Raw genomic sequence first — 27,958 nt, 5'->3', positions numbered from 1 at the left:
GGTCACTCGCCACGCGACTGTTCACACGCCATGCCCAAAAAGTGGTTTAATAATTTTATTTTCACAAAAGAGGTAACACTGCAGATGCTCATACAACATCATTGGAAAAAAAAAAAATCTGAATACAGTGTTTCATCTGTATATTGAAAAGTACATGAAATAATATTAATTTTAATAACAAAAAACCCCATCTGTAATAAAGCTGGATTACAAAGTGACACTGGATGTAAATACATTGCGTTTAAGATAAGTACAAACACTTAAGTGCTATTTGTTCCAAAGCTACAAAATACACTTAAAAAGCAGGAAGCAGGTTTTGTTTGATGATTTTTTTTCTTCCAAATTTCCTTCAAGGAAAAAAGTACTATAAAATAAGTTACAGTACAGTAAGTAGCTTTTGTGTGTGTGTGTTTTTTTGTTTCTTTTTAAACTTTTTGTTCCCATCTGGCAAGCAGAAGACCACTCTTGTAGGAATAAGAGTTTCTTCATGACACACAAACGCTTCATGACTTTGTGTGTGAGTGCGTGCGCGCGTGTGGAAAATAGCACAAATACTTCATGTCATGTGACGCGGGGGCGCGCAGGTCACACGTCGTCAGCCGGCAAAGGAGGTACGTGCATGTTGAACCTTGGTCTGGTGAAAAAAGCCATCTTCTCTCTGCGGACAAATTCAACTTGTGTCACAACTACTGCTGGGAGAGGACAAACAAACGCAGCCCATTTTTGCTGACTCAACAACAGATAATTTAGGCATTTAGTCGCATATTTTATTGATTTTTTTTATTACATGTAAAGTTTTTAGTTAGCATGTTATGTAAACAAAGTGATGGCCATTCAGTAGCGTGTAAGTATTGCTGCCCGAAAAAAAAAACAACAACTTACGATGTGACCAATGTCATATTTGGACGTGATTAGTTTCGTCCAAAACATGAAACATATCACGTTTATACGCTATCATTTTTTTTCCATCGCATTTTTCAAGTGTTGCATTTAACGTGATAAGTTTCAGATTCCAATGTGCTAAATTTCACATTCACACGATCGGTTTCACGTGATCATTTTTACGTCAGGGCGCGATCCATCAAGCGTTGTATTTCACGTGGCAAGTTTCACGTTAAACTTGGTTACGTTTAACGTTTTGATACGATGGCCATCGATTGCGGGGCAGAGAATGCTTGGAGCACCTCCACAAAAGAATGACAACGTGTTCCTTTTTCTATATTTTGTCAACAAATTTGAGGGTGACAGAATAACAGCACAGGCCGAATACGTCACGGGTAAGCCAAAAAAGAAAAAAAAAATGGCGCCAGGAGGACCGACCTAAAGGTGTGAACGGGAAGCGGTTCCTTGTGGCTCTGCCCCCTCATGTGCAGGAGTTCTTTGGACGCCTTCCTCAGCCTCCTCCCAACTTCTTCCTCCTGACGCTGCTCCTGCTCGCTCTGACCGGCCTGCAACCACGTTGGACGTGATCACGGCAAGTGAGCGAAAGTGCCGAGGCCGCTTCCCGGGCGACGCGCGGCGCGGCGCGGCTCACCTGTCTGTGGGCCTCTCTCAGCAGGCAGCGGAAGCGCTCGTCCCTCAGGGCCCAGTGGGGCAGCTCTCCGTCCTGGCTGGCGGGGCGGCGAGCCGGCGGCGGCTCCTCCAGACGGAGCTTGAGCTCCCTGAGGGTGCTCAGCTCCTCGCTCAGCTGCCTCTGGCGCGTCCTGCAGGCCTGGAGGTCCAGCTCCAGGTCCAGGGAGGTGCGCGTGGGCTGCTCGGCCAGCGAGGAACGGTACGACTGCTGCTTGTAGCGCAGCGTCCGCCGCTCCAGCGTGTTTCGCACAAACGGCGATTTCTTTGGGAGGGTGGAACTGTCGCTGTCGCTGCGGTACAACTGTTTGCAATAACAGCACATGGCAATTTTTATTTCTTTTTTTTTTTTTTAAACGCTGAAAGGTGAGGTGAATGACTTTTGCATCAAGTGCTCGTAGGCATGTTTTGTTTACGCAACATGGGGTTCATTTTGGTGTATATGGAAGATGCATGATTCTCTCTTCTTTTAAGAGCTTTGCCGCCATTTTACGTGGGGGGGGGGGGGGGGGGGGGTGCACTCACCCTGCAGACGTACTGACTGCGAGCTCCGGGGGAGAAGGTCTGCGAGCGCACGATGGTGCTGCCACGCATGAAGGGCGCCGCGTGTCCCCAGCGTGCCCCGCCCCTCTCTTTCCCCCGCACTCGCACCGCCTCTGCAAAGTGTCCCTCTGTCATGGTAGCCTTCTCCACCTGCAGGGATGCCACAAACGCGTCGTGCCGCGGATATTTGTCGGCCAAGCGGTATTGGAAAAAAAAAAAAAAAAAAAAAAAACTCCGGCGCAGCCTTACCTTCAGCGTGGCCGCCTTTGCCAGCGCCCGCTCGCACGGCGTGCTGTTGCTGCAGCCGCCGTCCGCCGACTCAGCTTGCAGCCTCGGCAGCGGGTCCGGGTCGGCGTCGGTCCTTGACAACGGGCCGCACGAGCTCTCCTGGGTTGGTGAGAGACACGGTTGAAATTCTCATGAGACTTGAGCTCCTTGAGCGTCAAAAGCATGGCTTATGATACATCGTGGACTTTACTATACACCACGTCTTCTTGACCAAACGTGTCTTTTCCTTTTACATGCCTTACTATAGTCTGTTTGAATAAATGCCTTACTATATATACATCATGTCCTAAAAAAAGCCTTAATATGCATCATGTCTTCTTTAATAAAAGCCTTACTGTACATCAAGACTTTTTTTAAAGCCTTACTATACACCATGCCTTTTTTAAATAAATACCTTAATATGCATCATGTGTTCTTTGATGAAAGCCTTACTGTACATAATCTTTTTACTAAATACCTTATTTGAATCATGCCTTTTCAATGAATGCCTTACTGTACGTCAAGACTTTTTTTTAAAGCCTTACTATATATCATGTTTCTTTAATAAATGCCTTACTATATATCATGCCCTTTTTACTAACTACTTACTATAGACCATACCCGATGGCAAGTTGATGGCTATTATGAAGTAGTGCATACCAGGGCTCTCGGTCTGTGCTCGTCCTCGGGCCCATCGTGATGTCGCCGCTGGACTTGAGCCCTCAGCTCGGGTCTGGGAGGCTCCGCCCCGCCGAGCATTTGGACCTTCAGCCAGTGGTAGATCATGTCGGCACTCTCTTCGCACTCGGCCAGGCCCACCCGTGCTATGCCCTACGCACGAATACACACACGATTTACGATTATAAAATGATCCGAGAACCATCTTTTTTATCGTCATCTCCCCCTCAGACTTACCAGGAGCTCCTCCTGAGCCTGCGGCCCAAGCAGGCAGAGGGACAGTTGCAGGGCGCACCCGGCCAGGGCGTTGGCGGGCACGGGAACGCGGAAGCCTTCGTTGAAGCTCAAGTGGGTCTGCGGCTCCAGAGCCGTGCAGCAGTAGAAGGCGCAGGCCCGGCCCGCGTCCGGCGCAATCAGGTGCACCTTCACAAAGCTGCCAACACACACCAAGGTTTGGCCAGTTGGCAGAAACTAACAAAATAGAATTGGAACTTAAATCGGAAGCAAAATATTTTAATTGATGTCATAAAATGAAGGCAAAGATGCTTTAGAAAATATTTATAAACAAATTGGAATTTTCCTCGGTTTCCGCCTTTGTCAATTCATTTCATAAGTGAGATTTCGGGGGTTCATTTGGGTGTTGCAGTACAGCCGTCAGTTTGAGAGCTGCAGTTTTTTTCAGTGCACAATACTCAGTGACCTTTTTGGGAACCTTGCACTCGACAAACACTCCATTTATTAAAAAGTAGAACCAAGACTAGTACTAAAATTCAGAAAACTAAAGTCAAATGAAGCAATTTTTTAAAAAAAGCTCATAAAAATAAAGGAACTTGCTCTAAAAACTAAACAAAGCTAACTGAATAGAAAAAAACACCCAAAAAGTCAAAATGACCCCCCTCATCCCAAAAAATATATATATTATAATCGTGCAACACACACACATACTTCTCTCATATGAGGGGGAAAAAAAAATGACTTTCAAAAAGACAAAGTGACAGGACTCACATTTTGTATCCGTCCCTCAGGACAGACCTGCTCAGATTCTTGAGCTGGAGCAGATGAAGACGCAAGGACTGGGAGGTGGACTCCCACCTGGATCGGAGGCAATGAGGAGAATGGGAAGGCGAAAGATGAAAAATGACAATCACAATGCGTCTGATTGGACTACAGAGTAAGAAACGGTGACGCGCGGGCTCAGGCCGTGGCGATGAAGAGTGTCGGGCTGCCACCATCTAGTGGCATGTTGGTGTCACAGAAATGTATTGAAGTGACTTCCTTTAGACATCAGTGATGCTTGGCAAATACACTACAGTTATGAACAAATTTGGGGTGGGTGACAGTTACTCGCGGCGTTTCATTATGTGCGCCTTGGCCACATGGCAGCAGTCCAATGCAGATATATGTGAAGGTAAGGTCACAATTTTTCAGTAAGCTAGTTGGCCTTAGTTATATTCATTCATTGCAGAGGGTAAAGAACACATGCTTAATTAAAAAAAAAATTCATCGGTGACCTCCGTCCACTCTCCTCGCCCACATGTGAGGGGTATTACACCATCTTGAACCGTTCCATTTTTTCCACTCCAGAAGGAAACTCACAGGAGTCCCAGCTGGATCTGCGTTGGCTCGCTGGCTGACGTCTGCTCCTTCAGGTAGGACATCTCCTCAGGCTCCTCCGCCCTGGAAGAAAGCACACTATAGCTACAAATGTTGTACTTGAGTAGATTTTTTTTTTTTTGGGGGGGTATCTGTACTTTGAGTGTTTATTTTTCTGACAACTAGACTTTGACGCTCTTTATTTGAAAACATCTGTACTTTCCACTTTGCATTGTTACTTTTCTCAACCTCCATGAAAGACAACAAGAAATAAAAGACAGAAAGAGAAAAAAAGGTGGGTTCAAGCCTTTTTCTACAAATGCAATAATAATCAGAATATCATGTTTTTGTACTAGTATAGAACAAAGATTTTTTTTTCTCTTGAGTTCTTCCCCCCCCCCCCCTTCACTCACCTCCTGCCCCAGGCCTCGAAGACGCCACTGTCTGTGGCCAGAGCGTCCTCGGAGATGCCAGCCGAGACCCTCCTGGTCCTCCTGCTGCTTCTGCTGCCGCTGTTGCCGCGCAGAGTCACCCCTGCGCATGACAGTTGATGTGTGTGTGTGAATGCACAGACCCTTGTTGACCTGTGTACGCGAGTGGACAAATGTTGACATAACGCACGGACACAACATACGTTAACATGTACATGTGACTGGAAAGTGGAATGTTTCTTTTTTTCCTCGTGGGTGTGATTGCAGAGACTCACGTTTTGCACTTTGGGAATGGAGGGACGGAGGGCTTTGAAATTGGGTGTGAATGGACTGATGAGTCACATTATTTGTATACAGTAAGTGAATGGGCAGGCAGATGTTTTTCATGTGGTGTGGGCGAATGTGCAAATGGAAATAATGACAATTCAGGATGCGCAAGCACTGATACCAGGTACCGGTATTGGGTCAGTGCCAGCCTTATTCCTAGGACAGGTCATATGACCCAATATCAACTAATGAGCAGTATATTAACCCCCTCCCCCCCCTCGATCACAGGTTCCAGGTCTCACTATTTGCCAGATTTTTGGGGTTTTTTTTGTAATTATCGTATTTTCATCTGGCGGCCCGGTAGTCCAGTGGTTAGCACGTCGGCTTCACAGTGCAGAGGTTCCGGGTTCGATTCCAGCTCAGGCCTCCCTGTGTGGAGTTTGCATGTTCTCCCCGGGCCTGCGTGGGTTTTCTCCGGGTGCTCCGATTTCCTCCCACATTCCAAAAACATGCATGGCAGGCTGATTGGACGCTCTAAATTGTCCCTAGGTGTGAGTGTGGGCGTGGATGGTTGTTCGTCTCTGTGTGCCCTGCGATTGGCTGGCAACTGATTCAGGGTGTCCCCCGCCTACTGCCCGGCGATGGCTGGGATAGGCTCCAGCACCCCCCGCGACCCTAGTGAGGATCAAGCGGTTCGGAAAATGGATGGATGGATATTTTCATCTATTGCTCGTCAATGTTGGATGCATTCCCACTGTTCAGCACTAGATGGCAGCACAGTTATTCTGAGATGGTGTAAATTTGAAAGGACAAGAAAAAATATATATTTCACTACAGGGTTACACTTCACTACACTATTTGGGTTGAAAATTATTGAACGTCATCCTTCGTGATCCTGCTTTTTACACCTACAGAAAGCGATGGTTGCAGGTTTATGTTACATCGGATGATTGTCCACAGAGGCATTGGTACACGTCGACTATTATTTGTGTTATCCAATGCTCTTGTGCTCTCTGAAAATGTGTTTGTATTACTTTAAAAGTGCGTTTAAAGACCTAAAAAACACATGTGCTGCAAATTCCATAAAAACCTCGCCTTGAGGGGATATAAATTGGACATTCTACATCAGGGATTGCACTTATGACAGTGGTCTGAAAAGTAACCCTCGCGACGGAGGGTGAATTCTTGGATGGATGGTTGATTTAATTGTCTTACCAGATGAGTTGAAAGCCCCCTGAGAGCCTCCATCTCTGTGGTTCTTTGCGTCGGCAGCGTGCGCGGCAACCAGGGCGACCGCCTCCTGCTGCGACTGGGCGCGCAGACCCTCCAGCAGCCCGCGTCCCGCCTGCTCCATGTACTCCTCGGTCATCTGCGAAAGGGGGCTGTCCTGAGACGTCGAGTGGTAGGGCGTGTCCATGGGCGAACTCGGCGGCGACAGCGAGGAGAGCGATGAGCGCGACGACAGCGAGGCCAGCGACTGCGGCGTGTCGTGAGCGCGCTTGGCCTTGCTGGGAGCGGACGGCTCGGGCGTGTAGGCGTCCCTGGAGGTGGCCTCCGCGGACAGCACGAAGCGCAGGTGGGGGTCCGTCGGCTCGTCGTGGCGCTCGTACTGCGGCACGCCGTAGATGTCGCTGAAGCTGATGGAGCTGAGGGAACCGCGGCTGGATGCCAGCGAGCCGCGGCTGGATGCCAGAGAGCCGCGGCTGCTGCTGGACGACACCGTCAGGGAGCTGGCGGACAAGCTGGACGCAGAAACAGGAAGTTGAAGACGGGATGAAGTCAAGTGGGGACGCGATAGCGTCTATACCAGTGGTGTCAAACATACGGCCAGCGGGCCGGAACCGTCCCCCAAGGAGGTTCGATCCAGCCCGCGGGATCATTTAAAAGTGAAAAAAATATGCATTAAAGACACAGAATGAATATTTTAAAGAAAGTGCAATTCGTGGATTATCCGCTAGGGGCGCACTGTTTTGATCACAGTAGAAGACAACATTGTTTTGATCGGGGAAGAAAAAAGCATTGTCACCGAGATAGACCCAACGCAGCAAATGATATGAAAGCGCCAATCAATGCTTCTTGAGACCAAAACAAAAGAAAGAGATGATATTTTGGTGATTCATAGCACAGTATGGTATAATGTTAATGGTTCGGCCCACTTGACATCTACCGAGTCCGTATGTGGCCCACAATGCGAAATGAGTTTGACACCCCTGGTCTATACCATCGGGCACACGACATCACGGATTAGATTTCCGATACAATGACGGCACGAGTACTTCTGGGTGGCAATTGAGACAAAAATGCTTCCATCAAGATTCAGTCCATCGGCGCAGGACTATCGGGACGAGCAGCTGTCAAAGTCATGCCGACATCACGTGCGAATGTGCGTTTGTCTTCTGCCACCCGCATGCGCAAGTTACGTCATGCTCTATGGAAAGCATTTATTCAATATCCTTGATATCCGGCTCACGGTCTCGTACTAGCATACTGTCTATTCTCACTTGCCGTACGAGTAGAATGACAACCCTAAGTTAGATACGAGGGATGTGGAATAAATGCGGAAAGCTCTTTGCATGACGACGCACCTCTTGAGCTGAGAGTGAAGGTAGGTGGTGATGCGCGTGGCCTCCTCCAGTTGTCGTAGTAACGCGTTCCTCTTCTCCTGCTGCAGGAGCCTGGAGGCAAACGTCGAGCAATGACACGTCAGTACACATGCCCGAGTTGGTAGTCGAAGTCGGCGTCACACTCGTAGTCATTGTCGGAGTAATAGTAGGCGGTGAGACTTCATCACAGACCCGTCTGCTCTTCTACCAAACTCATTCAAGAGGTAGTCGAAGTAAAAGTCACAGTAGTGGCAGTAAAAGAATTACGAGGTAGAAAGAGTGATATATTTTTCTTTTGTTGTTGTGAGGAGTGTGGAGTACGGGGTTGGACGATGCCGACCTCTGATTGGCTCCCTGACTCTGTGAGCTGTGCGCCCGCTGCACTTCCTCCTCCAAACGGCAGCGTTCCTCCTCCAGATGCCGGAGCGTGTCAGGACCGGGATTGGGGTTAGGATCAGGACCGGGACTCTGATCGGGATCGGGACCCGGATCGGGGCCGTGAGCCTTCTTGTGCTGCTTGCTGATCATGATGATGTCGTGTAGCAGAGCTTCCTTCTCGCGCAAGAGCTGCATGAAATCTCGGTCCCGGTCGGCCTCGGCTCGGCCCGACCAGCTCTCGCTGTCCAGCTGGGCCAGCTGGTGCTGGATACTCTGCACCCTGGTTGCCACAGTCATGAAATAGGAAACAAACTTTCAACAAGAATAAATACATCACAATACATGGGGTAACATTACATTAAAATAGAAACAACCATGCAAAAAAAGTTTGAAAAAAAAATGCTCAAAATGATATATTTGTGTCTTTGGAATTTGGGAATTATGATGTCAATAGTTTCCATTCTACTCAAACATATACCTATAAAAAAAAGGCATCTTAGAGAAACTGATTATAAAACACAACAAAATAATAAAAAAAAAAGAATAAAAACTGCAAAAATAATATTAAATGTCAAAATGGAATTAAAGTAAATTGAAAAAAAAAATACATTATATAGTCAACAAAATCTATTTTAAAAAATCTAATATAAATAGTAAAATATGTAATAAATTATCAACATACTTTTTTACATTCAAATGTTAGCATTCTCTCTCTCTCTCTCGATATATATATATATATATATATATATACACACAGACACACAAACAATTTTTTTTTGGGGGGGGGGAATATAAAAACATGCCGCAAACACACTTACTTCTTCTTTGCCTCCTCGTACTGCCAGTTGACTTTGACCTTGTCCACCATGTGGGAGGAGTCCTGCAGACAAGATGGCCGTCAGTCAAGGCCTCACAGCCGCGACTCACGTGAGGATGAGGAGATAATGCGCGACCTCTCCCGTCATCATGTCCGTCTGGCAGCCGGCGTCGCAGTACTGCTGCTGATGCTGCTCGCCGGCTCCCGTGGCCACTCCCCCTCCGCTGCTGTTGACCACTTCGCCGGCCGCGTCACCCGCGCACAAACTGCTCTGGAAGTTCACCGTCAGCTTGGCCAGGCTCTGCAACATGAAAAATATTGCTCTTGATGCTAAACGGGCTGTCACGCTTTTCTACCTCGGGTACTTAAAAGCTGTTGCTTCATTCATCAAGAGATGTGGAGATGAATTTGAGATGCGTAAATGAAGTGACATCATCCTTAATCGAGTCATGGAGAAGCTAATAGAGGTCCAAAGTAGCTGCAAATAAACAAAATGATTTTTCCCCAATGAATCACAGGCTTTGTCATTTGTTGCGTTTTTTTCTTTTTCTTGCCCGAGCTCGTCTGGCAGCATGAGCGGGACGCGGCGGCTGACTCACACGTCTGGAAAGGAGTCGAGCAGTGAATGAATCCCACCTGGATGAGGTCCTGCCTCTCCTTCTCGCCCGCGCTGATGGCCTTCTTGATGCTGCGCAACTCGTTGAAGATGGCCTGGGCCTCGTCCAGTTTGTAGTTGGTCTGACTGCACGACATCTTACGGTCGATCCTGAACCAGGACAAAAACGGCCGCTTTCAATTACACACGGTCACGTGAATCAAGAGTCGGATCCACATGAACTATCAGAAATGAGATGGATCCGAAAAACTGTTAATTTTTCAGGGATTAAAAAAAAAAACTATGTCCCATGTCCCATCCCCCCCTCATGTTTGAGGGGGAAATTCGTAAATTTTACAAGAATAAAGTTGTAATGTGACCAAAGAAAATGTGGAAACTATATTAAAAGATCAAATCTACATTTCCGTTAAGAATATTGAGGACAAACCTCATGACAAGAAGGTGGGAATGCTTTCCGATTTAACAGCGAGATGAGTTTTGCGGCGCTAACGTGGACCTCCTATTGTTCATGCTGCTTTTCAAGTTCTCCTTTCAAAGGTTTCCTCACTGCGTATCCAGTGTCTACTCGGTCAACCCACCACACGGATATATGCGCACGCACACACACACACGGGCGCACTGTGCTTCAAAGTGTCTTTTCATCATTGAACTACAAAAAAACCCAAAAAACAAAACAGAACGAATATGCCGCTGGGGCCCTGAATCGGCTTATGTTCTACAGCGTGGTGGCAAGGGAGGATGGGGAGTGGGTGGCGATTGGAGGGTGAAGGGGGGGGGGGGTCGCCCTCCTTCCCCCTGTCGCCGGGCCTGGCACGTGGCCGCCGCGCTCACCGCAGCCCGATTCCTTCACAGCCCTTCAACAGCAGGTAGTGTTCAGCCAGCCACCAGGCAACAAGACCTGCTTTGTTCGGACCCCAAATTAACCCCCCCCCCCCCCCCCCCGACACACGCACGCACACACACTCACACACTCTAGCAAGGCTGTGGAGTTTACATGCTTACAAGGAGGGGGGGAGGAACATACTGAAAAGGAAAAAAAAGGGAGGGGGGAATCAGACGACTAGAGTTGTAAGAAGTCATAATCCAAAAATGTCATATTAGGTGTAATTATGACCAATGTCAATTTTGCTCCAAAAAAAAAAAGAGAGCCCATTTTAGACGATTAAAATAAAAATATTTTACAAGAGTAAAGGCACAATTATACTAGGAAAAATGTATAGTTTCATAAGGATAAAATAAAATAAAAACAAGAATAAATGGGTAACATTGAGTTTTGAAAAATAAGAAAAAAACTATTTTAAAAGACTGTTATTTTTTTTACTAGAACATACATGTATTTTCTTTTATTAAAAAAATAAAACAAATCTTACATCATTCATTTGAAATGATTTTGTTATTTTACAAATATAAATATATTACAAAAATTAAATTGCAATTTCATGAGAATAAAGTAGAAATTAAAATACCATATAAAATTACGAATAAAGTCGGAATAATAAATCCCAAAACATATTTTACACGGAGGGGGGCAGGGGGGTCTTTGCGTTCTGATGCAGCACAATACAGCGGGTGAACAATGTACGTTATTTCCATTTGTTTTCCAAAAGCCCCAAGCTAATTCTCTGGTGTGCAGAGGCAGATAAAAGGCGCAATTGTGTTGGCCAGTGAGTGAAAAGTGTGTGTTTGATCTGATGCGACACAGTGTGGACGGCATATTGCCCACAACAGCCTGAGGTGGCCCCCACCCGCCACACACACAGCACACACTGCATGTACACACTCTTACACACACTTGTGTGTGTGTGTGTGTCAGTGTTGCATTTCCATGCTGCGCACAATCTTTGCAGGTTATTCTGGGAACGTGTGCAGTTGTGTACATCTGGCAGATAAGCGAGTCAGGAAGTGCTGAGGAATTTGCTCGCAGATATCTCAACTGCACTGTTTTTCAAACTGTGCGGACCCCCACACCCACCACCCACCCTCCACTTCCTCTCTTTGGCTCCCTGCACTGGTGCATCCTCTTCCTGAGGTGGAGACCCCCCCCATCAAAAAAAAAACAAAAAAACCTCCCCTTCCACAACTCCCTTTTCCAGGGACCCTTCGTTTGCAGTTCCTAAAAGTAGTTTTTCTTTCCCTATCCTGTGGGAGGCGGAGCTGTAAACTTTCTCTCATAAATGTTCCCAAGACAAAAAAAGACAGCAACTGTATTCGAAATCTATTAGTGTGCTATGTAGTGAGTTGGCCATTTTGAAGAGCTGTTCTAAAGTACAGTGAGTAGAAGTGAACCCGTCTATAGAGTATGCATCCCACAGTGCCTCTTGAGAAGTAGTCAAATCAAATACCCATGACGCATTGCGCCAATACAGAAAAAAAACAACCGATGTTCATTTTTAACTTACGCTCACAAAATCAATTAAAAAAAAAGTGTCTGAAGTAAGCAGAACCTCCGGATAGAGACAACATATGTGCACAGCGATATTGACGTGATTATGCCGACGCTAACCGTTTGTTGTTTCAACAGAAGGGATGCTTCAATTCAAATTAACAAAAAAAAAAAAAACCAAAACAAAACATACATACTATTTTCTGAAAATGTTACATTGTGACTAAGGAACCTCTTTTATTAGGCTAACGATATGGCCGTTGATCTGGTACGTTGGCAGCAGTGACTACTACCGTAGCTATTTGCGTTAGCCGCTAGCTAGCTGATTGCTGAGCTTTGATGTGACAGCTAAAACTTGTAACATTTCCGAGCTAGGAAGCAATTGCAGGTGAATGAGGACCTTCTCTTCAAATGCAGCAAACGTTAGGACTATAATGATAACAATATGTTGATATTGAGTAATAGAAATGAAAAAATTGCCACAAAGTCTCTCTTTATGTAAGGCAGCGCGACTCACACAAACTACTTCGACCGGAAGACTGCGCACTAACTCAGTTGAGAAAAGGGGGGGAGATATTGAGTGGTTCAAACCATTTTTGAGCAAAAAGGGTGAATGCTATACTTTTGTTAATAAACTTATTACGTTTCTACCAAGTGCCGTATGGTTCTAACTCTTTACCGGCTTATTAAAAATAAATAAATACAATTTTGTGGGTGCTTGGATTTACTTTAAGGATGCTTCGGCACCACCCAAAAATGTGCTGTACACTCTCCTTGCTTGACCCAAGCAGGCTTTCTAAACACAACTGATTTACATGCTTCAAAATGCAGGAAGCTCTGTATATAATGAGTCCGAAATAGAGCGGGAGAGAGTGAAGGGGAAAGGGTGGTGGGGAAGAAGGGTGTTGACGAGGAAGGGTGGCGGTCACACTCACTCCTGCAGTGTCTCCACGCCCATTTCCTTGTACTGCAGCTCCTGCCTCACCTGGGCCAGCTCATGCTTCAGTCGGGAAAGCTGCAATGCCCACAAGACAAGGACGGGTGGGGTTGGGATGGGGGGGTCGAACGTTAGGCTTCCTCTCGCATCAAAGTGCATAGTCATCAATATCCCAGCCACTGGCCGCACACCATTTTTTCAATAAAGTAAGAGACCATTCTCTAAAAAAAAATTAATATGTAAATTAAAATAAAAAACATCAATGTAAAAATAAATAACACACACATAAACACACACTTTAATTATACTACGGTAAATAAATAAAAATACCCCCAAACCTCATATGATTAAATGGAATTAAATAAATATAAATACAAGAAGAGAAAAAGCGGAGGAACGCTTTTGATGGTGCCGCATGTCAACGTGATCGCCGTCCGTGTCATTTCGTTATTCGATGGAACGTTTTTTTTTTTCCTTTCGTCAATCCGCATGACGCCGGCATCATGCGTACCAGCTGTCATTCCCCGGGAAAGACGTACCTCAAAATGTTGCATACAACATTAAATATGATGTATGGTACACTGGAGACTGGAGACATATTTTGAGATTTGCATGCTAAATAATATGCAAAACAAACAAATTGTGTACAAACAATTAAATATGAAGTAAATATGATATATTACATATTTCAGGATGTTAACTATAATGAAATATGGTCATTAGAATTGCATGGAAGCATAAAAATGCTGCAAATATGGAACATTACCGGCCCTTAAATATGAGTGCATTTGAGTTGTATAGCCCATCCAATTCCATTTTAAATATAAACTGGAGTTATATAGCATGTTAAGGTTTAAATAATGTACACTGGAGTTGTATAGAATATGAAATGCGGCACACTTGTACATTTGTGCATTAACCTTGAAGTAAATATATGGTCAATTGAAGTTGTAGATTATATTATATGAAACGTCGCGCTAACATGCTCCGTTAGAGTTGTACAGAACATTAAATCTGGTGCAAATATGCGACATTAGAGTCGTATAGAATCCAAAATATGATCTGACTAGCCTCTCTCTGACCCTCTGAAGGTGAGCTCATCCTCATTCTCAAGAGGCCCGCCGGGCCCCGAGCCACAGTATCCTGTCGGGGCAACACCCCGGCTGCCCGGCAATCCCTCCACCCCCCCTCTGCCCTGACGGCAGGCCATTGTTCTCCCATGATAATGACTCACCCGCTCTCGCCTGCAAGCCACTTCCACTTTGATTTGGTCAGGGTCATATTTCGCGCCTGAGGACGAGCCGGAGAGCGCTGTGAACACACAAAGGTGAGTGGGGGGTGGGGGGGGGGGGGGTCAGAGGCGCAGTGAGTGGCGGCTTGTTGGCGGGTGCGGAATCTGAGGTGAAGATGTAACAGGAATACGCCAAAAAAATAAGGCTGTACTCTTGCCAGGCAACTTGGCGTGAAAAGAATTGTATAAATGGCACCGATATGGAATGCTGGTACAAAGTAAATCTGACAATTGTCCGCCTTCAGAGGTAGTCTCAGAAGCTCCTTTCATAGTGCCTGTAAAATTGGCATTTTCACCTTTTTTTTTCATGTCACTGTTTTATATGAAAGTCACTGACACGGAATGAGGGAGACAAATTCGACCCAGTAAGTCAACGAAGCCCCTTTCACACTGCATTTTTCCACCTTTTTGTGTCATGTTTCTGTGACCCGGCAATTTTTCACCTCCAGAGGTAGTAACAGAAGTTTTAACGTCTGCAAAAGCCGTCATTTTGCCGTTCTTTCTAAAAGGCGCCGACATGCAACGGAGGGGGTTGTTGGACCACGCTGGCGTCTTACCGCAGCTTGCGACGGAGCGGCTGTCCTCGGAGAGCTCGTGGAAGAGCAACATTTCGCGCTGGGCCAGCTCCAGTCGCTGCTGCTTGACCAGGTACATTTCCTTCTTGGCTCGGAGGGCCTCCTGCGCCACCACCAGGTACTCCTTCAACATGCGCTCCTGCTCCTGGCGCCATTGGGTGCGCGGGTTCTCGATTTGCGTGGTCTCTGAGGGGCGGCACAGAGGATCCGTCGAGTACACTCATCAGTAATACCACAAAGGAAGAGAAGATACCGGTGAGTCTCACTGTATGCTCCGTTTGCATGTGTTGCTGCTCGGTGGTCCTTAAAGGAGCAGTTGTTTGAAGGGTTGTCATTTCTGTTAGTAGGGATGGGCAAGTACCGATACAAGGTATCGTTTTGGGCCGATACCGGGTCATTGTAAAGTATGCCGGTACCAGCCAATGATACTTACGGCAAAAAACATCTCTCATTGAGCGGTTGTTGCTACACTGTGGCCGTTTGACACATTGGTGAAGCATGGCATGTGTCAGAAAGCTAGAATGGTCTGGCTCAGAACGAGCCATCAATATGGTAATTGAAATTCTTTGTATCATAAGTCCTATTGGTATATCATAAGTGTTGGTATCATTTTCAGTGAGTGAATCAGGATTAAATTTCCTTCCCTTTATTCCAAAAAAGGACATTATTTCAAATTAACAGTGCCAAAAACATAAAATGACTTTGATCGAAGTAGAATTTGTTTCTATATTGTCTAGAACGATCGCCGGCGATTAACGTGGTTCACTGTACTGCTCGGTGAAGAGGACAGGAAGTGGAGCGACGCGTGCCGACCGGCGTCGGGTACTCACTGTTGATGTGGTCGATGTAGTAAACCCCGACTTGCTGGTCGTAGACCTCCTCCCAGCCCAGGGGCAGCTCATCTCCGACGCAGTCGGCAAAGGTCAGCGGCTTGGTGATCCTGAACATCAGAGCGGAGCAGCATTGAAACGAATCGATCGATTGATTGATACATGTCAGCTGTTCACACTCCTATTTTTATACAATTTTTTTAAAATGTGGTACACGTAATTTCAGATCGACACTCCAGCACTGTCACAGACTTAGCGCACTCGCTGTGTGTTTTCAGTTTGGCATTTGCAAATCCACATGAATAAAGGTAGTGCTTTGCCACCATCTTACAGCATCTTGATGTCAAGCATCTATGTTGAAGTAAGTTTAGGAATTTCACTTGCGGATTATTAAAGTACAGATAGTTGTCGTTCACTTTTAGGTTCAATGCATTTGCATTTAATGTCTTTTTTTTTTGGGCGGGGGGGGGGGGGGGGGAGAGACCAATACCTGGAATCAGTATTGGACTGATACCAGCCATATTAATTTATGGTATCTGTACTCTCGCAGGGTTTCGATACCAGTCAGTGATACTTGAGGAACAAAAAATAAATAAATCTGAGTCCTTCTCGGGAGTAGTTGGCCATATACTGCGGCAGTTTGACACGTTGGCGAATCATCACCTGAGTCAGAACAAAAGGTCTTTGTTGACAAATATTTGAAGTACGAGAGGTATCGGTACTCTGCACCTATGAGTATTCAAAGAGTGATTTTTTTTTCTTTTTACAGCACCTATAGGCAATTATAAACCTTTGTACGGGGTAGAATTATTTGCAGATACTCGCTATTGGGATCATTAGCCTCATGGCATAATTGCTTAACTGTGGCATTACCAATTAAATTGACCGATGTGCTTGATAAAATTGGTCATTTTCTGTGACGATTCACAGTCACCCAAATCATTCTAATCTGCAAAGGTTGAACCGAGGCAACTAAACTCGTTCGTAGTTTTTTTTCTCCCCGTGTTTACCGAAAAGTTCCAAAAATGACTTCAACACCAGGAAACGACAAGGTGCGAATTCATCGCGTCAGCCACGTGATTGACAGGTGAAAGCGCACACACGCTGACGACGACAAACACCTCATTTCAAGTGTTTGCCAAAGGTAAACACACTCAAGTCATGTCTGCGCACACACACACGCACGCACACACAAAATCAGGGATGTAGGAGGAGAAAGAAAAGCGGTTCAATTATGGCGGCTTGTGACAGTCTGGCCATTTGTGTTGTTCGGTATATCCACACGTCAACTTTATTATGACACCAGTATTTTTATAAGAATTATAATAAGTGTGTATTTTTTTTCTCCCGCTCACACATTTCTCAATTGATTCAAATCATGCCAACGTCAAATTCTCTTCAATCAGGACAGACGGGCGACTATTTTGCACATTTCCACTTTTGCCTGAATTTGTCAGGCCCCGAAAAAAATAAATAAACCAAAAAACATTCCCACGATTAACCCTTTCATGCACCCTGTAACCTGATAACATGATCAGCTGTCCACCGCGGTGACCGCTGTCCCTGAAAGGGTTAAGACAGTGGTGTCAAACATACGGCCCGCGGGCCGGAACGGCGCCGCCAAGGAGGTTCGACCAGGCCCGTAGGATACTTTAAAAGTGAAATAATACATAAAAGACACGGAATGAATATTTTAATAGGCTGCAATTCATGGATCATCCACTAGGGGGAACACTGTTTTGATCAGAGTAGAAGACAACATTGTTTTGATCAGAGTCAGTCTCAGTCTGTCACCGAGACAGACCCAACACAGCAGTAAAAGCCAGCTCCCTAATTGCTAGCGAAATAGCATTAGCATCAAAGCCGTATTCTGACGGTGACTTTGTTAAACGATGCACGATGAAGGCAGCTGAACTTGTATGTCCCGACAAGCGACAAGCTTTTGCCAGCAAAGGAAATACATGATATTTTGGTTATATATAACAGAGTATGTTATAATTTTAATGGTCCGGCCCACTTGACATCTACCGAGGCCGTATGTGGCCCACAATGTCAAATGAGTTTGACACCCCTGGGTTAAGACATGCAAGAACAACAACAACAAAAAAACCTGCCCATCTTTCTCATTCCAAGTTGAAACTGTTCAGCTGGTTCAGACCATCCTGGGAAGGATTTTCCTCGAACCCGCACATTCTCACAATTCCACACTTGACAGTCAAATTCCCAAATGAAGACATTTTGGAGACGTTTAGCTCCTCCTCCCGCAGTTCTTGACAGATATTCAAACTATCCCAACTCCAAGCTCATTTCAGAACATCTTGGAAACTGATTGCCAACCCATTGCCCATTTCCTCCATTTTAATGCAAACAAACAAACAAACAAACCCCCCCACCCAAAAAATGCCAAAATGATACTCCAAAGCGCACCGCTCACTCTTCATTTCGACAAGTGAAAGAATTCCTCAGCATTTCAAGCTCTCATGCAATCGCCACAGAAATTGCATTCTCTAGTTATTGTTGTTCAACGTCACCGTCTTGTGGGGGGGGACATGTCCGCTCGCAGATTCTAATCGCGCCACATGTGAATGTTTGCTTTGTTCGGCGGTCTTGTGACAGCGTGGTCACTTCTGCCTCGCAAACACACACACACACACACACACACACACACACACTTCTAGACGCAGCAGAAAGACTTGTCATAGTGACACAGTTACCTTATAGACGTCATATAGACATCATAGATGAGGGTTAATGTATATACTATACTGCAGATAGTCAGAACCAAATTTTGACAAATAAATGGGTCCTAAAATAATAGACGCAAAGTAAAAACATAAGACTTTGTTGAAGAATACAAGCAGACAAATAAATATATTTTTTATAAATAATGCAATAAGTAAATATAATAAATATAACGGTAAACATTTAAAATAAAGTGAGCAAATATTGAAGAAATAATGAATAATAAAAATATAAAAATGTAACAACCATATATTTTTTATCCAGCCAATTAAATCATAGGACAAAACATGACGGTAAAAATTTAAAACTAGAGACGGATATGAATGATTTTTTTAATCAAAATAACAGTTATAAACAAAAAACAACAATATTATATATATATATATATATCCATCCATCCATCCATCCATTTTCCGAACCGCTTGATCCTCACTAGGGTCGCGGGGGTGCTGGAGCCTATCCCAGCCGTCTTCGGGCAGTAGGCGGGGGACACCCTGAATCAGTTGCCAGCCAATCGCAGGGCACACAGAGACGAACAACCATCCACGCCCACACTCACACCTAGGGACAATTTAGAGCGTCCAATCAGCCTGCCATGCATGTTTTTGGAATGTGGGAGGAAACCGGAGTACCCGGAGAAAACCCACGCAGGCCCGGGGAGAACATGCAAACTCCACACAGGGAGGCCGGAGCTGGAATCGAACCCGGTACCTCTGCACTGTGAAGCCGACGTGCTAACCACTGGACTACCGGGCCGCCCATATATATATATATATATATTATATTTATATTTTAATTACTTGAATTACTGATAAAAATAAACCTCCAGAAAATGCAATAATTGAATTTTAAAAAATCATTTTATATATTTTCAACAATGACAACAATGTAATAAATACAAATGTCGAAATTTAAAAGATAGCCTTTGGTTGGACAACAATAGCATATACTACAACGTTAAAAATAAACAAACAAAAAAAAGATATACAATATATATACTGAAGCCAAACAAGTTTTAATATAATTGTATTATTGTATTTTAATATACGCCAACTGTTTTAGTCTTTCATTAACGATCCAGCTGTAGTTTAGAATGTTATGTGTGTGTAGCATTCCGTGTCCACATTCTACACATTGGCGTGCCGAATAAGAGTTTTCTGAAATTAGCTGAGGCAGACTGACAAGCATGTCCAGCTGTGGAACAACACTCTCGCACCTTCCCCGAAAAATATATTTAGTTGTCAAAAGACATTTGCTAATTCAAGAATAATCCGTCCCGGAGGATATTTCCATCCCACGCCAACTGCCTTTTGCCCGGAGACGGCACTGGCGCTTTAGACAGATGACAGGCATGTGAAACTGAAGTCCAGGAACTCTCAAACATGCCAAATCTCTTCGGTTTTTGTTTTCCAAGAAATCTCATTCCCAAATGGAAATCAACATTTCCCCCCAAATTTTGATACTAATGAGCCAGCCGGAAGTAGCACTGCTCCCCTTGAGCTCCTCCACGGAGGTCCTCCAAAAAGGCCACAAGTGGTGCCGGCCTCCAAATTCCATTGTGTGTTTAAAAAGGAAACTTGAAAACAACTTTAAGAGAAATGTCACTCACGCTCAGGCCCCCCATCTGAGGCGGTGCTGGTGCAGGATTTCAGAGCGCGGCTTAAAAAGCAGCTGAGATCCAGACGGAATCTGCTTGTGCTTTTATGTGTTGAATCCGATGGAAATAGGCCTCCTAAAAGTAGAGTTAGCGTCTGGACGGACGTGAGGGAGGGGATAAGGCATGGGGGTTGGGGGGGCTGTATGTGGTGGGAATAAAAGTGTCACTGCTCTTATTTGGGTAGGAGAGTGTCGGGGGGGGAAGTATGGCGAAAAGCTGCCGGGTCAGTCACTTGGTTGTAGCGCTCCCGCTAACTAGCGTAGCATTGTAATCACGACTGCGATGAAATAAAAACCCCCAAAACAAAAAAAGTGCAAAGGGGCCCAGTGAAAGAAGTACATCATTTTCATAAAGAGTCAAATTGCACGACTGTCTGCCTTATGTTTTCTTGTATTATTTTGTCATTTTATGTTAACTGTCCTTTTGATGGCGGCGCGGGCACCCGCAGCGGCTCCTCTCTCTCCTGTGGTTGAGAGGAATGACATTTCGTCTGTGCTGTATGTTGCACATGTAGCACATCTGACAATAAAGTTGATTTGAACTTGAATTAGACGCCACGGTAGGGCCGCGATTTCCAGTAAATTTTGATGCCGCATTGTACTGTATACTAGGTCTGCAAATTAGGATTATTTGAATAATCAATTAACCAACAGAGTAATTGATGAATCAGATTAAAAAAAAAACAAAAAAAACAATCACATTTAAATTGCCATCTTTTTTTTAAAATTGGGACTCTTTTCCAATTATTTAGAATTAGCAGGGCAGAAAATGCACAAATACAAATTTATCCGTGTGTGTGTGAGTCTAGTTATATTGCATAGCTCTTCAAACAAAGAAAAACCATTGGATCGACAGAATTGGAATCAGGTTGACTGCCCGAGATGCAGAGCAGAGAAAAAGTGTCGCGGTCACGACATTATTCAGCTTTTCAATAAGAATTGTGCACCAATGTGGAAACAATGGAGGCCCTGACAGCTGGCCGACTTTGGCATGTCCTGTTTAGGTTGCATTCTTCTGAGCGGAGCCCGTTCACGGACCACGGCGCGGACCGACACTCGGGCCTCTGTCACCGCTTGACTGCTCAATCCGTTTATGGGGGAAATAAAAACACTGCGGTGGCGTTGAGTTATACGTTTCATTTGTTCACAGGACAAACATGTAACTCCACTTTAGTCAAATTTGTTTTCCCCATGAATTGAAATGTCATGAATCCATTTCAGACTTGTGTGAATTTCAGCGAGTGTGATTTCAGCAGCCTGAGTCGGGTTCGGTCAGCCAACCTGTCTGCGCGTGAACGTATTTTCATTTCCTATTTTGACAGTTTGTCCCGTTCAATAAACGGCTGAATGTGCAGCAGTGAGCATGGCCCCCCCCACCCATTTAACTTTATGACACTGACTGGACTAATGTCTGTCCCATGCTCCTTGTGAGTGTTTGCATTTAGCATTTGTGTCTTTGGCTGTTTGTCCCTTTGAATAAATGCCTGAATGTATATCAGTGAGTACGGTTCTCCGCCCCCCCGCCCCCCCATCCCCACCCGCTCCCAATTCATTTTAAAACAACCACGCCTGCTTCATGCTCCCTGTGAGTGATCCATTTTCTATTTGCGTTTGGCTATTAGTCGTGTTCGATAAAGAATGCAAAGTGCATCGGCAGCTGCTGCCTTTTTTTTTTTTTTTGTGGCCGGGACTTGCTCATAACCAAAAAAGACAAAGCAACCGCGTGACGGGCTAGTCCGCGTGTGAGAGGCTGGCTGTGAGTTGTGGGCTACAGCAGTTCATTGCAAATGTTTCCAATTTCTATTTGCGTGTTTGATTAATTTGCCGCGTCACAAAAAGGGTTTGAAAGTATGTATGTATATATGTCTATCCATTTATACTTTTACTTCAATACAGTTAGTAACTAAACTCATGCTCCATGCGGCACATCAGACAACTTGCTTGAAAGGCAAATTGTGGCTCGTAACACAAATGAAAAATAAAAAACAACAACAAAATTGTGATTTAGGGCTCTCAACAGCCAAGGTACCCATCCATCCATCCTTTTTTGTGATCCGCTTATCCTCACAAGGGTCGCGCAGTTCAAGGTACCACTGTACTTTAGTCAGCTGATTCAAAATAAATAAATAAATAAATAAAGCTCACGGGCCAAATGATACGCCGCTCAACGCGTGTTGGTGACGCCCCCTCTAAACACATAATGAAAACACTGTGGGAAGCAAAATAAAAGCGGGGTTCAGTGCATGTGAATAACCTCTGGGCGCCTGCGAACACAGCTCACCCTTTCCAGAATAATTGAATTTGGTGTGCTTTGTGCCCCAGCATAATGGCCTGCCTTTGCCGGGCGTTGGGTTGCATAACACAGCTAATCGAGGAGGCCTGCCGGGACGGCCCATGGACACGTGGGAACACCCCCCCCCCCGCCCCCCACAGGCCACTCCCCCCCTACGCCCGTTTCTGACGCTTTGACTGAGACCGTGAGCAAAGCGCAGCCCCTGGGCTGTTCGCGTTAGACATGCCGAGCATGACGCTCATTCCAGTGGCACAAAAAAGCCCCGGGCGGCGGCGCGAGGCGACGGCGGCATCACCCGAGCGAACCGAGACCCCGAATGTCCTTTGAGACAAGACCATTTTTCATGAAAATACATTTTGCACAGGACAATCCAGTGAGACAAAAAGCCAAAAGGAAAACGTGAACAGAGTGAGCTTGCAAATAAATGGGTTCCTTTTATGAGGCTTTTTTTTTAAATCCAAAAAGACAAATATTTGTACATTTTTATGGGACAGCTAATTTTTATTGTGTCACATTTCATGTATTTCTTTTTAGTCATAAAAATCCTAAAACAAAATACATGTGTATTTTTATTAAATTTCTTTTTAAAAATCGTTGAATATTTCAAAATAAATTTTCATTACCAGTATATGTCTCATGATTTTCTTTATTTATATTGATGAAAATCCTCAATCATTACATTTTATTTTTGGAAATATTTACCTGATTGATTCTTATTATTTATGTATATCCGCAAACATTTAAACGAAAATGAGAAGAATACAAGAATTGGAACATGCTTAAGAGTATATTTATTTGAGGAATCTGTTTTGAAGTGGTCTCAATTGGTCTGGCCTCACACGGAACCCCGAGAAGGTAAACACACTGAGGAATCCCGTCTGTGTTTGGGAGGAATCGCTTTTTCGCGCCTTAATGCAATTTTTGGCGACATGCTGTGAGCTCACGCACACATCCAGCCAGCCAGCCAGCCAGCAAGCCAGCGAGCGAGCGACGAAACGTCGACCCGAGGCAGGCCGACGTGTAGCGCGCCACAACACGAATCACGGCGGCCATTGACAATTATGCTTGGCCTTCAATGGCTCTTGTGTTTTTAGCCAGCGGGCCAGTCAGCAGACTCCCAGCCTTGCACTCATCAGGAGACCAATCCCTCTGTCCTTTCCGACTCGTATTATTTTTCCCCCACATAGTTGATGCTGGTTTGTTGCCATTTGAATGCAGTCTGCTAATCCGCCTTGGTTGATTTTCGAGATAACGGCCATCGGTCCACAACAAGCGACAGTTTGGCAGAGAGTGAACAATTCATCAAAAAAAGTGGCTTCAAGTTGTTTCATGCCACTCCCTGTGGAGGTTTACTGTCAAACTAAACGTCAAACAAAGAGAATTACACATTCTCAAACACAATCACATAGGCCTGTTTAGCTCTAGGCTAAGAAACAATGGAAAAAGTCGTAGATGGGCTCCCGAATAACATCCATGTTGTGGTGTTATAACCCTTGAAGCAACATATGCTTGAACGCAAACGGTGAAGCAACATATGTAGACCGACGATATCACAGCACTCACGGGTATTCATGGGCGGATCCCTGTCTTTCTTCGTTTAAAAAGAAAAATCAAGGTCAACTCAATATGGTATACATTTCTTCTGGACTAAATATTCCATCCAAAGAAATTACATTTTTATTTCCTCAAATATTTTCAAAAAGGTTATTTTAGAACTGTAACTTTAAGAACGCAATATTTCTGCTCGTCGTCAACATGCCATCGGAATCTAATATCAGCCCATGCCTAGACAAAGGGCAAATGTATTCTTTATCATCTGCAAAGAACATTATTACTGTCGTTTGCAGAGGAATTTTGACCGTCTCCATATACTATATGTATTCAATTCTGTTTTTTGTGCGGTGTTTTTAAAAAGTACAAAATGATAGAGTGCTACAGTATTTTCCTTTTTCGAGAACAGACAAAATTTTGAGAGAGGCTGGAACAAGTTAACAGCGCTTCAATTCATTTGCATTACAAGCATGGTCACAGAACAATATTAAACTTGTAAGTTAACGTCCCACGAAAAGTTACACGGCTTGCTTTACTAAAAACACACCCCAAAAAGATGGTGGGTTTTGGGGGGGGGGGGGGGCTCGAACAGATGAACAACACTTTATTTCATTTCAATGCGGTGAATGAATTTGCAACACACATCAATTGAGCTTTGATCTTTGTCTTGGAGTGAGCTAAACTTGTAAGTCAAGTCACCCCAATGTCAATACACACTTCTGATCGGATAGTGTCAAGCGGCACTAACTGCAGGCGGGCACCAAAAGAATGTTTGGAATTTTCGCCATCCGTCCATTTTCTACAGCGCTTATCCTGTTTAGGGTCACGGGAGGCAGCTGGAGTCGATCCTAACTGACTTGGTCTAAGAGGTTGGACGCACACCCTGGAGTGCGGACCCGTCAATCATGGGACTGGCACACAACTATTCTGACCGAGTGCAAAAGAAGCTGCTCAGCCACAATGGTTACTTACAATACAAATTTATTTCCACCTCAAACTGTCTCGTCCGCTCATCTTTTTTTTTTCGTTCATCGCTCATGTCAAGACCTTTGAGAAAGATTTTGGGAAGACGATGTACCCACAGTCGTTTGCCTTTGTCAAGTAATAAGGGCGGGTCGGAGGTTGATGTGATCACAGACTGAGGTTGGCAATGTCGCGGGCCAAGTTTCGATAACATTTTATTCACTGAGAGAATATTAAATGAATGACTTTGGAGCGTATTAAAATTAGAGACTGAACATGATTTGGGGGATGATTTTTCATTCCCACTCATATTCACACCTAGGGACAATTTCAAGTCTTCAACTGCAATAACATGCAGTCCAAGCATGGAAGAAGATGCAAACTCCACTTTTTTTTAGATTCTGACCTCAACAAAATCTGTATTCTTCATTCACCCGGCAACAGAGGGAAACAGAACCACCCCCGCCCCAACACAGGCTCAGACATAGGATACAAATATTGTTATACCCCTTGATCCAATGGGTATTCCTGCGCAAGAAGTGTTTTTAAGACAACTGGGAAATGTTTTAAATTGTGGGTAAGAAAGCATAATATTCCTCCTTTTAAATTACCCGGTTTAAAATTCCCGATCAATCCCTCAAAAGTGAGTGCTCGGTGAATTCCCAGTCCCCGGTGGAGGCGCGCATCCTCCCCACGGCTTTTCCCAGCGGCCCAACTTTAGCAACATTCCTGGCATAGTTTCGCCTGGATTTCTGGGAGATGGAGTTTTCACGCCAACACGCGCGCGCGCACACGCACGCGCATACACACTTACAAAAGTGGTAGTCAGAACACGTATTTGGTTGGACTGGAAAGGATGTATTGGAAATAAAGCACATAGAAAAGGGGATAACAATAGCGTGAGGCGAGAGACGCTGGAATGCTGCAGGTCATTGGAAGTCATACACGCGCGCGCATACACACACATACACACACACACATACACACACGATGGGAGTGCGTTTAAACGAATGGAGATCACTATTTAAAACATGTAAAATGTCACTTGTAGGAAGTCAAGACAGGCAGTGGGGTGAGCAGTATTTAGGGTGACTGGTGATGGGGTTTTAATCAACGTCAACTCCTGTCCGTTGGAAAAAAAAGCAACAACCCCCCAAAAAATCCCCCAAAGCATCATTCTGTCACTTATTCCTTTCAAATAAAATGTGTGAAATGACGCTTTCACGTCTCTTACCTATCTCTGGGGTCTATCCACGAAGTTTGCCGGGTGTTGTGGTCGATGAAGAACACTCTTCCGTCGTAGTCTCGGGCTTCCTCCCATCCGGTGGGCAGCGGTAGCTCGGAGCTCTCTCGCCGCTTGCCGCCGCCTCCGCCCGGCCACGGCATCGCGGCTGGCCGCCGCTGCTGAGCGGAGGGCTCCAGCCCCGTTGCTTCTTTCCTTCCTTCGTTGTCGTCGTTTGCTTTCACTCTCTCCCCACGCCGGCCAACCAGTCGTTCCTCTTCACCGCATCGCGCCCCAACGGTAGAAGTGAGCAAAGTTTTCGGTTTACAAAGAAGGAGGCGGCGGTGGTGACGCTCTCACGGTGCTCTCGCCTCCATGTTGGCCTGCTCCCTCCGCCACCATGTTTCATTCCTCCGTGTCCTTATTCGGGCCCGGGGTGGATTTGCATAAATGAACGGACGAGCGAGGCGAACTTGGCCCTTCTGTCCAATCCCCTCCTCTTGTCTGCCTCCTCCGTGTCCACTTTAAAAAAGCCTCACTTCGAAAAAAAAGGGAAAACATTATTTATTTATTTATTGAAAAGTCGGTCACTCGACTTTGTCTTCATGTTTTATGATTTCCACTAAAAGCTTTTGATTCGTGACGTTAAACTCAGGTAATTCACTTAAATTGTCATTTTTGTTGACCGTTTCGACCTTTTAAAGGAAGATTAATCCCAACTCGGGCAAATAGTTTCCCCCAAACAAACAAGTTTTCCCTCCAGTACAAACTGTGAGGGCTTGAAATTGTTGTTATACATTGGCGGCACCTAAGGCAAAATGTGTGTATTGCACCTAACACCGAGTAAAATGATGTCATCCACCCTTCGCGTTCTTTTAGAAAAAAATGCTTTGTTTGAGTTTTTTTTTTTTTTTTGCTTTTTAGTATTAATTTTTCGTTGGGGTTTTTTGCGGTTTATGGTTAGGCTAACCATTTTTTGTTAACTATTATAACCTTGGTGAAAATACAGTTGAGCGATGATATGATCTCGTCGCGTTAAGTGATCGCAATAAACTTCCGGTCGAACACGGTGATCTGCAGTGAGAATATCTACTCAATCAAGCTTGAAATCGGAGTTGACTTTTCCATTTTGGTTTTTGGTGAGTGGCAATTATCTCATTTTTTGGTTTATTTAATCTGTAAAACACATTAAAAAACTATTTTAAATCATTTGCCGTCACACCGCTTCCTCAATACGGCTTTTTGAATGCGAGACTTCTTGGAGCCTCTCAAAAATAGCCACTGCTGTCATCTGTTGGTTGGAGTTAAACATTACACCATATGAACAGAAGCATAGCCCCCCCCCCCCCCTTCCTTATTTGTATACATTTGCGAGTAATGTTGAGGTATTGTTCTTGTTTTCCATGTTTGTCTGTATTGTTTTTTTCAGCGATTGGCTGGCAACCAGTTCAGGTGGTTCCCCGCCTACTGCTCGAAGGCAGCTGGGATAGGCTTCAGCACACCCGCGGCCATTGTGAAGATGAGATCCATCAGAAAATGGATGGATGGATAGTGCTTCATATGTTGATATAATTCACTAACTTGTGTTTATTAAAAATAAATCGTGTTAATAATTGAGACACCGCGATAGGAACAATTATACACTCATCTTTTTTTTCTTTTTCTTTTGTCGTGTCGCTCAGCCCTGGTGAAAATGTGATTTTTGTTAGTGCAGTACACGGTTGTGAAGACCTCATGATTAGTGGCGTGCAAA

The 27,958-nt window shown here is 44.8% G+C and overlaps 1 protein-coding gene across 3 annotated transcripts; it reads right to left on the bottom strand.

Moving 5' to 3' along the window:
• Window positions 1-41: 41 nt before the first annotated feature.
• Window positions 42-26,905, bottom strand: wwc3 (WWC family member 3). Of its 3 annotated transcripts, none has more exons than XM_086115697.1 (21): window positions 26,218-26,905; window positions 15,779-15,888; window positions 14,931-15,134; window positions 14,317-14,393; window positions 13,081-13,160; window positions 9,783-9,912; window positions 9,283-9,447; window positions 9,148-9,209; window positions 8,292-8,609; window positions 7,934-8,023; window positions 6,564-7,090; window positions 5,064-5,184; window positions 4,654-4,755; window positions 4,063-4,149; window positions 3,295-3,490; window positions 3,040-3,210; window positions 2,362-2,499; window positions 2,095-2,262; window positions 1,535-1,873; window positions 1,321-1,448; window positions 42-658 (listed from the first exon to the last, which is right to left on the bottom strand). In XM_086115697.1, the coding sequence occupies exons 1-21, from the start codon at window positions 26,367-26,369 to the stop codon at window positions 586-588; spliced, it is 3,438 nt and encodes a 1,145-aa protein (XP_085971823.1). In that variant the 5' UTR covers window positions 26,370-26,905; the 3' UTR covers window positions 42-585. The 3 variants fall into 3 exon arrangements, with proteins under 3 accessions (XP_085971823.1, XP_085971824.1, XP_085971825.1); XM_086115698.1 differs by having other exon boundaries at window positions 4,654-4,749; XM_086115699.1 differs by having other exon boundaries at window positions 4,654-4,734; window positions 26,218-26,903.
• Between the last annotated feature and the right edge of the window lie 1,053 nt (window positions 26,906-27,958).

This window comes from Hippocampus guttulatus, chromosome 7 (genome assembly GCF_054856545.1).
Source record: "Hippocampus guttulatus isolate MCC_2025c chromosome 7, RoL_Hgut_1.0, whole genome shotgun sequence".
Classification (NCBI taxonomy): domain Eukaryota; kingdom Metazoa; phylum Chordata; class Actinopteri; order Syngnathiformes; family Syngnathidae; genus Hippocampus; species Hippocampus guttulatus.
The sequence above is the reverse complement of the archived record's forward strand: the minus strand, read 5'-3'. Positions and strand labels throughout refer to the sequence as shown.

What these genes read in the sequence shown, in the direction of transcription:
- wwc3 (XM_086115697.1), bottom strand. Translation starts at nt 26,369, where the DNA reads ATGCCGTGGCCGGGCGGAGGCGGCGGCAAGCGGCGAGAGAGCTCCGAG. An exon ending in CAAAGGCGGCCACGCTGAAG is followed by an intron (nt 2,263 to 2,361) that starts GTAAGGCTGCGC and finishes GCATCCCTGCAG; the next exon opens with GTGGAGAAGGCTACCATGAC. An exon ending in TGAGAGAGGCCCACAGACAG is followed by an intron (nt 1,449 to 1,534) that starts GTGAGCCGCGCC and finishes ACGTGGTTGCAG; the next exon opens with GCCGGTCAGAGCGAGCAGGA.